General features: G+C 43.9%; 2 protein-coding genes and 1 long non-coding RNA gene across 4 annotated transcripts in view; 1 reads left to right on the top strand and 2 right to left on the bottom strand.

Moving 5' to 3' along the window:
• Positions 1-15,259, top strand: part of LOC115468298 (E3 ubiquitin-protein ligase TRIM39-like) — a 47,582-nt gene extending 32,323 nt beyond the window's left edge. The window contains exons 6-8 of one of the 2 annotated variants that reach the window (XM_030199928.1): positions 689-694; positions 1,492-1,521; positions 14,588-15,259. In XM_030199928.1, coding sequence (XP_030055788.1) covers positions 689-694; positions 1,492-1,521; positions 14,588-15,114 — 563 coding nt within the window. In that variant the 3' untranslated portion in view covers positions 15,115-15,259. Of the gene's footprint in view, positions 1-48; positions 55-688; positions 695-1,491; positions 1,522-14,587 lie in introns of both variants that reach the window. The other variant, XM_030199929.1, reaches the window with a different exon arrangement.
• Positions 1-16,468, bottom strand: part of LOC115468205 (E3 ubiquitin-protein ligase TRIM39-like) — a 1,720,076-nt gene that overhangs the window by 116,217 nt on the left and 1,587,391 nt on the right. The gene's annotated exons all lie outside the window — the stretch shown is intronic.
• Positions 3,828-16,045, bottom strand: LOC115468323. The gene is made up of 3 exons (XR_003941846.1): positions 15,981-16,045; positions 9,706-9,716; positions 3,828-3,839 (listed from the first exon to the last, which is right to left on the bottom strand). It is a non-coding gene; the product is annotated as an uncharacterized LOC115468323 (long non-coding RNA).

Below are 16,468 nucleotides of genomic sequence, written 5' to 3'. Positions count from 1 at the left end.
ACCTTGCGTAGTCTATTGTCACTCCTATTTGAGTATAACCTGAAGAAGGAATGGGTGATAAGGCAAAGCTTATTTTATTTTGCTGCATTGCACCCTGGAAGCACTGGCGTAGGAAGGGGCGGTCCGCCCCGGGTGCACGCTGCTGAGGGGGTGTCAGCTCCACTGGGACCCTGCTCCCTCTGCCCCGGAACAGGTTACTTCCTGTTCTGGGGCAGAGAGAGCAGGGAACCAGCGGAGCCGACGCAGCTCCCAGTGACATGCACTCGGGGCGGTTCGGCCCTCCCACCCTGCTTTCGAAGTAAGTACGTGCTCCAGAAGGGGGGGGGTGCGCTCCGGAGGGGGTGGTGTGTTCTGGAGGGTGCACATCGGCGACCCGCCCCGGGTGTCAGCTGCCCTTGCTACGCCACTCCCTGGAAGTGATGTGTTTGCTATGTCATAAGCTTATTCCTGGGATAAGCAGAAGAAAATCTGTCTTACTCTTTTGGGATCTTTCCAGGTACTTGTGACCTGGATTCACCACTGTTGGAAACAGGATACTGGGCTTGATGAACCTTCAGTCTTTCCCTGGATGGCAAAGCTTATGCATGAATGTACTTATGAGATCATTGAAGGACATTTTGATAATTCAAAATCTCTAACATTTCTCTTTCTTTTTTTTTTTTTTACAAAATAAAATCACATTCTGCAGGATTTGGTAAGTTTTATTCAGTTAGAAACATATATTTTAGGGGTGGGCAATTAACACAGCTTGGTAAAAGGGTCCCTTAATGCTTTAATATTTTAACGCATACCATGTTTTTTTGATGCTGTCTTTTTTTTTTTAATGCTGACCCACCCCTCCCCCTCGCTTACCTCTACAGCAGGGCTCAGGATTTTTTCTCCTTCCTCGGAGCTGCCTCAAACTCCTTCTCTCCCCCTGCCTGGTGCAGAAAGTTAGGGAAGGTCTCTTGAGACTTGAAACCGCGAGATTTCCCTAACTTTCTGCACTGCGTGACTCAAGTATCTGTAGATCCCGATCCCTGTGCAGGGGGAGACAAGGAGTCTGAGGTAACACCAAGCTCGAACCCTGCTGAATGAAGGCTGGGCATTGGGGCATGAGAGAAACTGGGTGAAGGCTGTTTCGCAGTGGTGTGCTGGAGCAGGCTCTCACAGGCTCTCAAGAGCCATTTGTTAAGTTTTTAAGAATTTTGGGAGCCGGTTCTCCATGGCTACTTTAACAAATGGATCCCAAAATGTGGGCTTGGGCCCCTCCTGAATTCTCTTTTACTTTGCTGGCGAGAGAGAGCCCCCTGTTAACAATTTACCAGCACACCCCTGGCTGTTTGAAACTTCATTCTTTAATGCCCAAAATGCTGTGATTAAAATTTTTCATCACACGATTAATCACAATTAAAAATGTAATCATTGTCCATCCCTAATATATTTTTTATATCATTGTACTTATTTCTCTTGTCTGAGATCTGATCATTCTTCATCTTTATTTTAATGCAGATTGGTGGATGGAATTTGGCAGATATACAGGTAACTGAATCTGATATACAATAATTATACCAAACCACCAAGTTTCGTACAGCGGCCAAGAGGTTAGGCTTGTCAGCGTTTTTAATGTGTGTTAACTATGTACTCTCATTAACCGTCTATGTGCCTATAATATCCCTATATGCGCTTACACGCTAATTGTGGGCTCGTTAAAAATGCTAACGCACCTTAGTAAACAGGGCCCTTAATCTGGTCAAGGTGGAATAAACATATTTAATCTGATGACCAGATTAAGACAAGAACTGTTTCCATCTGAATGATACAGTAGAATTTGCTTCTGGAAATGGCCACCAAGCATCCAGTGGGTGAGTTACAAGCTACACGTACCAATCGTAAGAGAAAGAAACATGTGATGTGTCTTAATGACAAAATAGGTGTGTCAGATAAGCTTCATTCTGGCATGTCTGTTTCTACCATTGACCGCGAGTTAAAATTTAATGAGTCAACTGATCCATCCAGCAAAAAAAGGAAGAGATTCAGTGGTCTGTTCGAGAAGCAGAACCAGAACCAGAAAGTTCCAAAACTACATCTGTGCTTTGTGATGAGTCAGTAGAAAAGATGGAAAAACGGTTAAAGTTGTGGATAATGCAAGTGGTGGATTAAAAAATAAAGCACTGTGGACAGCATTGCTGTGAGGATGAAAGCCAAACAGATTTATAAATATGTCATCCAGAGTCAGGATAACGTGAAACCCTTTTCTGCAAGTTCTGGCTGCTTGCGCTTTTAAAAGAGATATGCGCTTAAAAATGTAAGCCTTTGTGGTGAGGCAGGTTCAGCTGACAACGAAGCTGCAGAAGAATTTGAAACATCCCTGTTAAGTGTGATAGAAAAAAAGGGTTATGTGCCAGAGCAGGTCTTCAATGTTGAAGAGACTGGCTTGTTTCGTTCCAGAAGTTGAACGCTATCTCCACCATAAGAACCTTGCCTTCAAGGTACTGCTATTTTGGATAATGCACCAGTACACTGTCGTGCACACCTAGAAAATGCACAACCCAATAATGAGGTTCTCTTCATTCCCCCGAACACATCCATCATCCAGACCCTCGATCAGGCAATAATAAAGGCTTTCCGGTGCCACTACATGCAGGAGCTTTACAGCAAGGCCTATGAAGCTGTAGATGCTGACGAGGAAGCCATCATGCTGGACTGCTGGAAGACGTGACAATATGCAATGCAATCGACTACATTGAGATAGCCTGGGATGGCGTCACACACAGCCTACTATAAACTTGGTCAGACGGCATAATGAACTTTGAGGGATTTGAAGGTGTAGCAGAACACATGAGTAAAAATGTGGAAAACATCATGCAATTTGCACGAAAAGTCCCCGGAGAAGGGCTTGAGGACATGACATAAGAAGATGTTGAAATGTTGCCAGAGACTGCACTAAAGCCCAGCAATGAAGACCTGGATGAGATGGGGCAACAAAGCCTCAGGGGCAGTGATAATGAAGAAGAGATGGCCGAGACTCCAAAAATCGTGCCTCTCATATCTGCAAGAATAGCAGAGTGGGTGTCGACACTGGAAAAAACGTTCAGTGACACGAAGGAATGTGATCCCATGCTGGAGCACAGCCTAAAATGTAAGCATCTCACAAGCTCTGCGTTTGCCCCCTACAGTGAAACACTTAAGGACTTGAGAAGGAAAGCCAAGCAGACAAGGCTGACACAGTTTTTTCAGTCAACAAGGAGTGAGACCCAGGCACCTGAGCTAGATCAAGGAGAAGTTGACCCCTCCTCCCTCCCAGGGTCTCCATCTTCATCATCTACTATCATTCTACAAGGCTGTCACTCTCCAGAGGTCGACTCACCTGATTTGACGTCCTCATTGTCTCCATCTGTGCAGGAGGAGCAAATCTCTCTGTCCCAGATCTGCAGCTTCAAACACTTTTCATAATGTTGGTGGTTTAATGTGGACAAAACCAGTCCAGTACAGCACTTTATTACTGTTCCATAAAGTTGTTCTTTTCAAACAATGTCTTCATATAGTACAGAACCATTTCTGTAGCCCTCTGGTTATACAGCAATGTTTATCAAGCACTTTGTTCTTAAAGTGTTACCAACTGCAAGGACTGTAAAATATGGTGAGAAAACCAATTTTTAGACATTTTTCTATAAGTCCGTCAGAAGTGCATTCAGATCACAAGGGGGCGTGTTATGGGCATGTTAAGAGTGGGATTTGGGCGTTCCTAACACATGAACAATTTTCTGCCATAATGGAACAAAACAAAAATGTCCAGGGCCATAATTTGGACGTTTTGGTCTAGAACTGTTTATTAATGAATAAGCCAAAAAAGTGCACTAAATGACCAGCAGGCTCATTTTCAAAAGAGATGGATGTCCGTCTTTCGACATAAATCAGAACATAGATGTCCAAATCTGTATAATCAAAACCCAATTTTGGATGTCTTCAACTGCAGTCCTTCAGAAGGACATCCAAATCTCAAGGGGGGCATGCCAGGAATGTGTTCAAGGCGGGACTTGGGTGTTCCTAAGACATGGACGTCTTTCAGCGATAATGGAACAAAACAAAGACGTTCAAGACAAAAACTTAGACATTTTGAGCTAGACCTTTCCTGTTCTGATTTTGGATGTTGAAATTCAGTCTTAGATGTCATATCCAAAAATGCCCTTTCTGTATTTCACTTGCCCAAAGTCTCAAGGAGAGGCAGTGCCAGAATCAAAGCCCGCTGAACTAACCATTAAGCCACTCCTCCTCTGTTTTGGATGTCTTGCATTTGGACGTTTTTGTTCGAAAATGGACCAAAACCAAGGGCGTCCAAATCACAAAGACGTCCAAATCATAGGACGTCCTTGGCATTTTTGAAATAAAAGATGGACATCCATCTTTTTTCGAAAATGACCTTCTCCCCGCCTATGAATTTGGCCATCTTTGTAAAACGTCCAAATTCCGACTTAGACGTTTCTTTCGAAAATGCCACTCCAGATGACCTCTGCAGAAATAAAGGGATGAAACCTCCTTTCTCCCCCAGTGATCACTGACCCCCTCCCATCCCCATAAAGTGTAAATGAAGCAGTATATACCAGCCTCTATGACAGCTTCAGATGTTACGGCCAGTCCTATTAGAGAAGCAAGCAGGTCCCTGGAATAGCCTAGTGGTCAGTGCACTGTAGAGAAAGGGACCCAGGCCCATAATCTACTCTATTACACTTGTTGTGGAAAGTGTCAGCCGCCCAAACCCCCACCCAAAAAACCTACTGTACCCACATATAGGTGACACCTGTATAAGGACTATTGTAGTTGGGTACAGTATGTTTTTGGTGATTTCGGAGGGCTCTCTGTACAGCATATTGGGGTAACAGTGAAATGTGTACCTGGGACCTTTTATGTGAAGTCCACTGCAGTGCCCCCAGGGTGCCCCACTGCTCTGCTGGGATGTCTGTGTGGCCAGCCTGCTAAGAATGTTGGTCACTGCGTCTCAAAAAGGATATAGTGGAATTAGAAAAGGTGCAGAGAAGGGTGATAAAAATGATAAAGAGGATGGGACAACTTCCCTATGAGAATAGGCTAAAGCAGCTGGGGCTCTTCAGCTTGGAGAAAACATGGCTGAGGGGAGATATGATAGAGGTCAATAAAATAATGAATGGAGTGGAACAGATAGACGTGAATCGCTTGTTTGCTGTTTCCAAAAATACTAGGACTAGGGGGCATGCAATGAAGCTACATAGTACATTTAAGACAAATCGGAGAAAATATTTCTTCACTCAACGTGTGATTAAACTCGAGGATTTGTTGCCATATGTAGTAAAAGCAGTTAGCTTAGTGGGGTTTACAAATGTTTCGATAGCTTCCTAAAAGAAAAGTCCATAAGCTTGATGGACCTTTGGTGTGGCCCTGTATGGCAGTACTTATGTACTTGTAACTTTTTTTTTTTAATGGTCTAAAAGGTTAGATGCACTAAGCACGACAATGTCTAGGAAATGGCAATTTTCAAATAAAAAAGACATTTTTTTCTGGTTAGAAAATGGCCATTTTCACTACTTGATTTTTAGATGTTTTCAGTAATACGTCCAAAGTCGGATTTAGACGTCATATCGAAGATGCCCCTCTATGTTTCTCTGATTTTTGTTATGTGTTGTCCAATGCAGGACCCAAACCCTGGATTTTCTTCTATAAGGATATGCATTCACTTTTCATGGTTTTGAGGAAAAATTGTTATAGCTGGAACCTAACCCCAATTTCCCATATGTACATTTTTCGGTATTTGAAAATTTGCGGTTTGCAATCTTTTCGTGAACCAAACCATTGCGAGTGCCGAGAATGGACTGTACATCCAAATGTAAAGCAAAATAAATTTTGTAAACAACAGACTGGTCTCAGCCTCCAGCTTTTGGAAAATCCTGAAATTTAGAAACAGCTGGTGCAGTGGGCTGTGTCTTTTCTGGAATGGGATAACAACACTGGACGTGGGGGTGGGGGTGGGGGGGGGGAAGAAGATGTGCTGGACCTGGGGTGAGGGAGATGGATATATCATGGACCTTGGGAGGAGAGGGAGATGCACCTTTATAGGTGTTATATAGGCAGAGCTCTTTATTTGTATTGAATATTTTTGGTGGAAGAACAGTGGATGGAAGAAATTTTTATTACTCAGATTTTTTTTTTTTATAATTTCAGACCACTCAGGGGTTGATATTCAAAGCAATTTAACTAGGCAAAAATGGCTCGTAGCCAGTTAAATCATTTGTTCAGGCTAACCAGTAATTATCAGCAGTGCTAGGATGTCCCTAGAACCTTCCCCTCCAAATGACATAGTGATTACGATTTATAACAAACTAGTAAATAAAGGTCTGTTTCTGACACAAATGAAACGGGCGCTAGCAAGGTTTTCCTCGGAGTGTATGTTTGACAGAGAGAGTGTGTGCGAGAGATGGAGTGTGTGTGTCAGAGAGAGAATGAGAGAGAGAGACAGAGTGTGTTTGTGTGAGAGAGAGAGAGAGAGAGAGAGAGAGAGAGTGTGTGAGAGATAGAGTGTCTGTGTGTGTGAGAGTGTGTGTGAGACAAAGAGAGACAGAGATAGAGACTGTGTGTGTGTGTGTGAGAGAAGGAGAGATAGAGTGTGATAGACAGAGAGTATGTCAGAGAGAGTGTATGTGAGAGACAGAGTGAGTGTGTGCCCCACCCCCCTCTCTCAGAACCGCCTTCCACCCTCACCTCTCTGGTCTCAGGACCCCCTCCCACCCTATCAGGTCCCAGGACCCCCTCCCTCTCCCCTGCTCCCCTCCAGCTACTCATGTCCAGCGACCCTCCTCTCGCCCTGCCCCCCCTCCAGCCACCCATGTCCAGCAACCCTCCTCTCCACCTGCCCCCCTCCAGCCACCCATGTCCAGTGACCCTCCTCTCTCACCTGCCCCCCTCCAGCCACCCATGTCCAGCGACCATCCTCTCCCCCTGCACCCCCTGCAGCTGTTGCAAGAAATTATTTAATTTGGGGAAAGAGCTCGAGAGCACTCGCTACTGTTTATAATTTAAGAGCAGGTGCTGTATGTATAAGTTTTAGGATATTAATTTCTCCACCAATCACCAAAGGTGATAATTGCAATAAATTAAATAAATTGAATATATATAGCTTCAATATACTCAGAACACAAAGAGACCGTATTTTTAGCTTCAAAAAAGGTTGATTTAATATACAATTGCACACGAGAGGTAGGTTTTAAGAGATCTTTACAGGTAATCTGTGCATAAAATAGAACAAAGTAGCAGGTAGGTTAACTTACAAGTCCTTGTTACAAGCATGCTGTAGTCCAGCTGATTGATGAGCACATGTTTCAGGAGCAAGGCATCAGCAGACCTCAAAGAGAGCAGCAGGTCCCAAGAGGAGGCAGGTCCCAAGAGGCGCAGGTCCCAAGAGGGCTGGAGGAGGCAGGTTCCAAGAAAGGGAGCTGGGCTGTTTCCAGGCCTTTTATAATGTTAGCAGAGAAGCATGGTGTGTGCATGTCTTGGATATTTTGCAAGGCATTATGGTTAATGTAGTCTGTTCACATGACCACATTATAAGTCCTTCCTTTCTGCACATGTCTGAAAGCTGATGGGAGGGGCAGGTATACCTTTGACAAGCAAATGTCCTGTTTATGGTCTCCCCTCTGAAGTCTTTGTCTTCAATGGGTTCTCCAGACTCTCTGTCTCCTTGTATCCTCTGGTTAGGTCCAATCTTTGTTGTGTTGATCAGAGGAATAGAGTCAATTTAAAACTTTAAAGCAGTCTTAAGTCTTTTGTTTAAGGAATGAGAAAAGGCAAGGTGAGGCCCCAAAGGGAGAGGGAAGAGGGCTTTTGGAATGAGACTATTTTCTCTGCTGCAGTGTCAAATATATATTTTTAAAAGATACACAAATATATTGGTGTATATATAATCCAGCAAATATGCTACATATTTCAGTAATAAACTGATACCATTACACAGCCACCTATGTCCAGCGACTCTACTCTCCCCCTGCCCCCCCACCAGCCACCCATGTCCAGTGACCCTCCTCTCTCACCTGCCCCCTCCTCCAGCCACCCAGCTTATCCAGCGAATGCTTCAGGGCAGGCAGGAAAGATCCCCAGTCTTACCTGCCCACTGCTGGCGCTGGCGCTGACCCTCCCCTGCTGCCAGATCGCTCTTCAAAATGGCCGCCGAGACTTCCAGCGGCGGACTCGTGAGACTTATGCTGAAGTCTTGGAGGCCGCCCTTGTAATCCTCGGTGGCCATTTTGAAGAGCGATCCGTCAGCGGGGGAGTCAGCTCCAGCAGCGGGCAGGTAAGACCGGGGATCTTTCCTGCCTGGCCCAAAGAATTTGCTGGACAACTTGGGTGGCTGGAGGGGGGGGGGGGGGGGGAAGGGGGCAGCTCAGAACGTGCTGGCAATGTACTGCATTTCTGCAATCTGTATTCCCACACTGTTGAATGTATTTATCTTTTCATAGTCTCTTTTCAGTCTCTTTTCATTGTATCTTTTCATTGTCTCTTGCTCTGAACTCAAGAACTGTTGAATGTGCATAATTCATAGACATCTCTTGGTAGTTCTATTATTCATTGATATTGTGCTGCCATTGTATTATATTTCCAGCATCCGAATCCCAGTACAGTTTCAGGTTCTGAACTCAAGCATTGTACTATATCTCAGGCGTCTTAATTCCAGTATTTATTTATTGATTACATTTGTACCCCGCACTTTCCCACACATAGCAGGTTCAATGTGGCTTACACAGTAATAGTGTTACAAAGTATTGCACAGTGATTACAGGTTGTGGTGTTGGATGTGAATATTTAACTCTGACTCTTGCTCTGATTGCCAGTGCTATTGAATGTGTATATTCTGACTCTAATTCTCAGTAGCTCTACCATCCAAGATACCCTCCCCTGTACCCCCACCTCCCATTCCGCTGAATGTACACACCTTGATGCGATTTCATGGTAGTTATTCTAGTTAACCCAATGTTCTCCTGTGCCCCGTCTCAACCAGACCAGCAAGAACAAATCCACCTCTACCTCACACATCCCTTCAAGCAACCAGAAACATCACATCAACACGATCTTCTTAAAAATACTCATCATCATCCACTCGCTCGCTATCATCCATGCAACACTCAATACCCCCATCGGACATCAACATTATGCCAGTTCTTCACTACCACAAAAGAACAACCAAGCTAATCACATCCCCCGAGAACCGACAACAACCACAGAAACCCACCATCACCCAGGCAACCAACACTAAAAACAAAAACAATCTCATCCAAATCTAAAACAACTAAAATGAGACAACTTATCAATATCCACCCATCATCTCCGACGGATGAACCATACTTACCCGTCCGAGTAGGATATATCAACACCAGATCAGCAGTTAACAAAACTGAAATCCTTTCAGACTGGATTAAATCAGACAATCTTAACCTACTCTTCATCACAGAAACCTGGGTCTGTGACTCAAAAGATCCCATCATACTCGACCTATGCCCCCCTGGATATAAAATCTCACACTAGACTAGATAAGAAAAAAGAGGTGGAGGTATAGCGCTCATCTACAGATCTAACTTCTCCTCTGAACCCATCTCTGAGACCATTACACCACAACTTGAAATCGCATCACTCAAACTTTATAGTCCCACACTATGCGACCATCTAACCTGCATCCTATTTTACAGACCTCCCATCAACTGGAACAACCAATCCACCTTCATGGACTTTATATCAAATGCATGCGTCAATAATTCAAATGTACTATTAATTAGGGACTTAAATCTACATTTAGAGGATTCCAACTCTGCCTACACTCGTGAATGTAAGGATTTACTTCACCTATGTGACCTCAACCTCCCTCCAATGCAACCAACCCATATCAAAGGTCACTCGCTTGACGTCATCTCTTACAAATTCTCTGAGGACCAAAACTTCCTCATATCCGATATCTACTGGTCTGCTACCCCATGGTCTGACCATCACAAATCGACCCTATCCTTACACTGGCGGAAAAAGGGACTGCCCAAAACACATGACCCTATAACAATCAACACTAGAGGACTAATAGACAAGGAAAGGTTCTGGCAACAAATCTACAACAACAACTAGTTGACACATCCAAACTCAATTCACTTCCTCATTGAATTTTTTTTATTTTTATTTTTTTTTATTTTTTGTTACATTTGTACCCGCACTTTCCCACTCATGGCAGGCTCAATGCGGCTTACATGGGGCAATGGAGGGTTAAGTGACTTGCCCAGAGTCACAAGGAGATAACAGGTGCAAACTTATTCTGGACGAAATTACATAAGTACATAAGTACAGTACATAAGTAATGCCATACTGGGAAAAGACCAAGGGTCCATCGAGCCCAGCATCCTGTCCACGACAGCGGCCAATCCAGGCCAAGGGCACCTGGCAAGCTTCCCAAACGTACAAACATTCTATACATCTTATTCCTGGAATTTTGGAGTTTTCCAAGTCCGTTTAGTAGCGGTTTATGGACTTGTCCTTTAGGAAACCGTCCAACCCCTTTTTAAACTCTGCTAAGCTAACCGCCTTCACCACTTTCTCCGGCAACGAATTCCAGAGTTTAATTACACGTTGGGTGAAGAAAACTTTTCTCCGATTTGTTTTAAATTTACTACACTGTAGTTTCATCGCATGCCCCCTAGTCCTAGTATTTTTGGAAAGCGTGAACAGACGCTTCACATCCACCTGTTCCACTCCACTCATTATTTTATATACCTCTATCATGTCTCCCCTCAGCCGTCTCTTCTCCAAGCTGTATAGCCCTAGCCTCCTTAGTCTTTCTTCATAGGGAAGTCGTCCCATCCCCGCTATCATTTTAGTCGCCCTTCGCTGCACCTTTTCCAATTCTACTATATCTTTCTTGAGATGCGGCGACCAGAATTGAACACAATACTCAAGGAGCGATACAACGGCATTATAACATCCTCACACCTGTTTTCCATACCTTTCCTGATAATACCCAACATTCTATTCGCTTTCTTAGCCGCAGCAGCACACTGAGCAGAAGGTTTCAGTGTGTTATCGACGACGACACCCAGATCCCTTTCTTGGTCCGTAACTCCTAACGTGGAACCTTGCATGACGTAGCTATAATTCGGGTTCTTTTTTCCCACATGCATCACCTTGCACTTGCTCACATTAAACATCATCTGCCATTTAGCCGCCCAGTCTCCCAGTCTCGTAAGGTCCTCTTGTAATTTTTCACAATCCTGTCGCGATTTAACGACTTTGAATAACTTTGTGTCATCAGCAAATTTAATTACCTCGCTAGTTACTCCCATCTCTAAATCATTTATAAATATATTAAAAAGCAGCGGTCCTAGCACGGACCCCTGAGGAACCCCACTAACTACCCTTCTCCATTGTGAATATTGCCCATTTAACCCCACTCTCTGTTTCCTATCCTTCAACCAGTTTTTAATCCACAATAGGACATTTCCTCCTATCCCATGACCCTCCAATTTCCTCTGTAGCCTTTCATGAGGTACCTTGTCAAACGCCTTTTGAAAATCCAGATACACAATATCAACCGACTCCCCTTTGTCCACATGTTTGTTCACTCCTTCAAAGAATTGAAGTAAATTGGTCAGGCAAGATTTCCCCACACAAAAGCCATGCTGACTTGGTCTCAGTAATCCATGTCCTCGGATGTGCTCTGTAATTTTGTTTTTGATAATAGCCTCTACCATTTTCCCCGGCACCGACGTCAGACTCACCGGTCTATAATTTCCCGGATCTCCCCTGGAGCCTTTTTTAAAAATGGGCGTTACATTGGCCACCCTCCAATCTTCCGGTACCACGCTCGATTTTAAGGATAAGTTGCATATCACTAGCAGTAGCTCCGCAAGCTCGTTTTTCAGTTCTATCAGTACTCTAGGATGAATACCATCCGGTTCAGGAGATTTGCTACTCTTCAGTTTGCCGAACTGCCCCATTACGTCCTCCAGGTTTACCGTGAAGTCAGTAAGTTTCTCCGACTCGTCCGCTTGAAATACCATTTCCGACACCGGTATCCCACCCAAATTGCTTCACTACGCACCAAAACTCTACATGGGTGTAACCCTTCACTGTGGTTTAACGACCTATTAAAAACCCTAAAATTACAAACCAGGAAACTAGAAAAAACATGGAGTAAATCAAAAAATAATCTCACCTTCAATGCATGGAAACAATCACAATGGAACTACAATAATGCCATTAAACGAGACAAAAGATCCTACAATACACAAAAAATTACATCCAGCGGCACAGACATAAAAACAATATCAGCTTATAAAGAACCTTCTTAACACCAGTCCAGTCACAACCTCACCTGCAAACTGTCCATCTGCTGACCATCTGGCCAAACAATTTAACGACAAAATCATCAATCTTCGCAACACGATTCCCCAAGACTGCACTAACATCGATACCTTTTTTGACGAATTGGATCCCAACTTGGTCGAAGTTCCGGCTGACCGCTCTTGGACAAACTTCACCCTCCTTACCACCGAAGAAGTTTCTACGGCATTATCCAAACTCTCTAGATCCCATTGCCATCTAGACCCCTGTCCTAACTACCTAATGAAAGATGCTCCATCACGCTTTATTACAGATCTTACCGCCCACCTAAACTTCCTGCTTCAACAAGGCTCCTTTCCCTTCAAACATGGCAGCATACTACTCACACCAATACCAAAAAACACCAAGAAACCAGCGAACGATATCACCAACTACCGCCCTGTTGCCTCCATCCCTCTACTAATTAAATTGATGGAAAACAGGGTGACCTCTCAACTCAACGAATATATACAAAAATTCATTCTACATGAGTCGCAATCGGGCTTCCATCCCGCCCACAGTACAGAAACGGTATTACTCACCTTAATATCCAAATTCAAACAAGAAATATCATTTGGAAACAACATCCTTCTTCTACAATTCGACTTATCTAGTACTTTTGACATGGTAAACCATAATATTCTAACAAAACTACTGGATAAACTCAGGATCAGCGGAAATATCATTAAATGGATAAAAGATTTCATCACCACAAGATCCTACCAAGTCAAATCAACTTCAACAATCTCATCTCCTTGGTCATCAGAATGTGGGGTACCTCAAGGTTCTCCTCTATCCCCAATCCTCTTCAATCTTATGATGATCCCCCTAGCCAAGTCCCTATCCAAACATGGCCTCAACCCTTTCATTTAGGCCGATGACATCACCATATTCATCCCCTTCAAATCCAGCCTAACAGAAATTACCGATAAAATACTCACCAGCATGAACATCCTAAGGCCAACGCTTTTAAGATGAAAATGTACAAAGAGAAAACACAATGCCTAATCCTCTCATCCCAATACTCAACACTCCTCCCAACTACTCTTAGCACCCCTGATGTCACAATCCCCATATCCGACAACCTGAAAATTCTAGGGGTGACATTGGACAACCATCTATCACTTGAAATTCATGCAAAATCCATCATGAAGAAAATGTTCAACATGATGTGGGTACTGAAACGTGTGAGACCATATCTCCCCCTGAAAACATTCCGCAACTTGGTACAATCCACAGTACTTACCCAAGCTGACTACTGCAATAGTATTTTTATAGGCTGTAAGGCCCAAATCCTGAAAAAACTTCAGACTGCCCAAAATACTGGAGCCAGACTCATTTTTGGTAAGTCACGATTTGAGAGCGCAACACCTCTTCGTGAAAAGCTCCATTGGCTTCCTATCAGAGAAGGAATAAACTTCAAAGCCCACACATTGATTCACAAGATTATCTACGGAGATTCTCCAGGCTACATGGTCAACCTGATTGATCTTCCAACCAGAAACATAGCAGAATCTTCGCGAACTTACCTCAACCTTCATCTTCCCAATTGCAAAGGACTCAAATACAAAACCTCCTATGCATCCAACTTCTCCTTCATAGGCAGCCAACTCTGGAATGCCCTATCAAGATGTATTCGAGCAATCAACGATCATCTACCCTTCCGGAAACTGCTGAAAACCCATCTTGTCAAGCAAGCTTACCCAAATGATCCGACCTAACCATATGAGCCCATCTACACAACACCTCGATCGTACGAAAACGTCATTGACTTAAAACATGCCTGCCATCAATTTCCCCCATGCTCATCCCTCAACCTACCCCCTCCTCCTACCTCTCCTACACCATACCCCTTGCTATCTCAACTTATCCCCTCCCCATACCTCTACTACCCCTTTCCCCTGTTCATTTCACCTATCTACTTGTCCACATTATCTATTCTGCTATACTACAGCTTGTACTCTCTCTGCAATACTTTGTAACCCTATTACTATGTAAGCCGCACTGAACCTGCTATGAGTGGGAAAACGCGGGGTATACATGTAACAAATAAAAATAAATAAATAAATAGCCAATAGCAGAGCTCCTGTCATAGAAAAAGTGATTGACTGAAGAACCAGCCAATGAAGGTTAGAGCTGGGTGTGTGAGGAGCCAATGAGGGTTAGCGGTGGGTGTGTGATAAGCTAATGAGAAGTGTTTGCTCATGTTTATTAATATGTCTTCTCTCTGCAGCAAACGTGACTCTGGATCCTGAAACTGCTCATCCTAATCTTGTCCTGTCTCAAGATCGGAAAAGTGTCAGAAGTGGAAACAGAAGACAGAATGTGCCGGACACTCCTCAGAGATTTGATATTGATCCCTGTGTGTTGGGGAGTGAGGGCTTCAGCTCAGGGAGACATTACTGGGAGGTGGAGGTGGGGGATGATCCTTTCTGTCAATTGGGAGTGTGTAATGACTCTGTGAGGAGGAAGGGGGAGATCAAACTGTCACCTGAGGAGGGTCTCTGGACACTGGGGCTGTGGAATGAACAGGGATGCTGGACCCTCACCTCCCTTGTGACCGAGCTCCCCCTGAGTGAGATCCCCCGGGCAGTGGGGATTCTGCTGGACTATGAGGCAGGAAAGGTCTCATTTTATGATGCAGATAATAAATCTCATGTCTTCACCTTCACCAACACCTTCACAGGGAAACTCCGACCTTTCTTCTGGACTAATTCTGAAATTCCTCTGAGAATCCGCCAGGTACCAGCCTGGAATTAAACAGCAGGACTCAAGATTAACATTGCCAGACTCTCTCTCTCGGTTTGACAATTTGTAGTTATGTTACCAGAGTGTTATTTACAGTCATCAGAAAATACAAATAAATCTAGGAAGCTCTGCTGCTCTTCCTTATGATTTCATAAAATCCAGCTTCTTTCCTGATATATTTTCTTAATCTCAAGTCTGTGGCAGGAGTGTGAGAGGTGGAAGAGTTTATAGATTTGTGTTAAACATGTTCAAGGAAATCATTGTTACAGACATATTAAAGTTCCAGGATTTCTTTCTTTCCTTTATAGAAATGAAGTTTATTTCTTTCTATCCCAATGGATTAACATAGAAGCCAGAACACTTTCAACCATGAGTGACAGAGATGGGACCAGAGCCTGTGAATGTGAGGAGGGGTTTCATTGACATATTGAAAGCAACAGATGGTATATTAAGTTAGACAGTAAGCTCAGTAGGGCAGGGACTGTCTTTTATGATCTGTCATAAATAGTACAACAATACAAATATTAGAAATAAATGGGGGGAGGAGCAGCCTAATGGTTCAATTCCCTCTGCAGCTCCAGATATAACATATAACTTAGATTGTGAGCCCAGTGGGGACAGTGGATTTAGCCAGGGTCAGTTCAGCCCAACGCTCAGAGTGGTCAGGGATTCATTGTACTTTTGGAGGTAACTTCTATGGGGCCTGTAGGCTAACTTTCAAAAGAAAACGTCTGAGAGACTTTCCATGTTCTTCAACAGGCCTCCTAGTGCCCAGGAAGTCCAGGAGAGGGGAGCAGGGTTGACTTTGGTGGGAGCTGGGAACTAATCTGATGATGTAGCCTGAGTCTCCCCCCCCCCCCCCACTCCAATGATACAACCCCCTATAGTGGAGGATTCAAGTGCTCATGGCCCAGCCCTCATGAGGCTTATTGAGGAAGGGAAGGGATTTTGCATTTAGCTCAAGGTGAGTTACATTTAGTTATTTTCTTGTCCCTGGAGGGGTTGTTACCATCTGAGGCAATGAACCCAGGATCACAAGAAGATACACACTGATGTCCTCGCAGTGACCTCTAGCGACAACCCTGAGCACCAGCAAACTTTACAGATACAAAGTGTCCATCACAAAACACATGTTCCAGTGCATTTCACTCGTCCTCTGCCCATGACAATGGTGGGGCCAGTTAAAATTACTGGTATTGTACCTTTTAGAACGTGGGAACCTTTACTCATAAGAAGGTCAATTTTTAGCTTCTGATTTTATCCTGGTAAAATCTTTTGAAAACGGACCCCGTAGGACTACAGATACCAGAACCTACCGAGGACTGTCACTGAGGCCAGTGCTGTAATCTGTAAATGCCGACCTGTC

This window comes from Microcaecilia unicolor, chromosome 4 (assembly GCF_901765095.1).
Source record: "Microcaecilia unicolor chromosome 4, aMicUni1.1, whole genome shotgun sequence".
NCBI classification, from domain to species: domain Eukaryota; kingdom Metazoa; phylum Chordata; class Amphibia; order Gymnophiona; family Siphonopidae; genus Microcaecilia; species Microcaecilia unicolor.
This window is presented reverse-complemented; position numbering and strand designations above follow the sequence as displayed.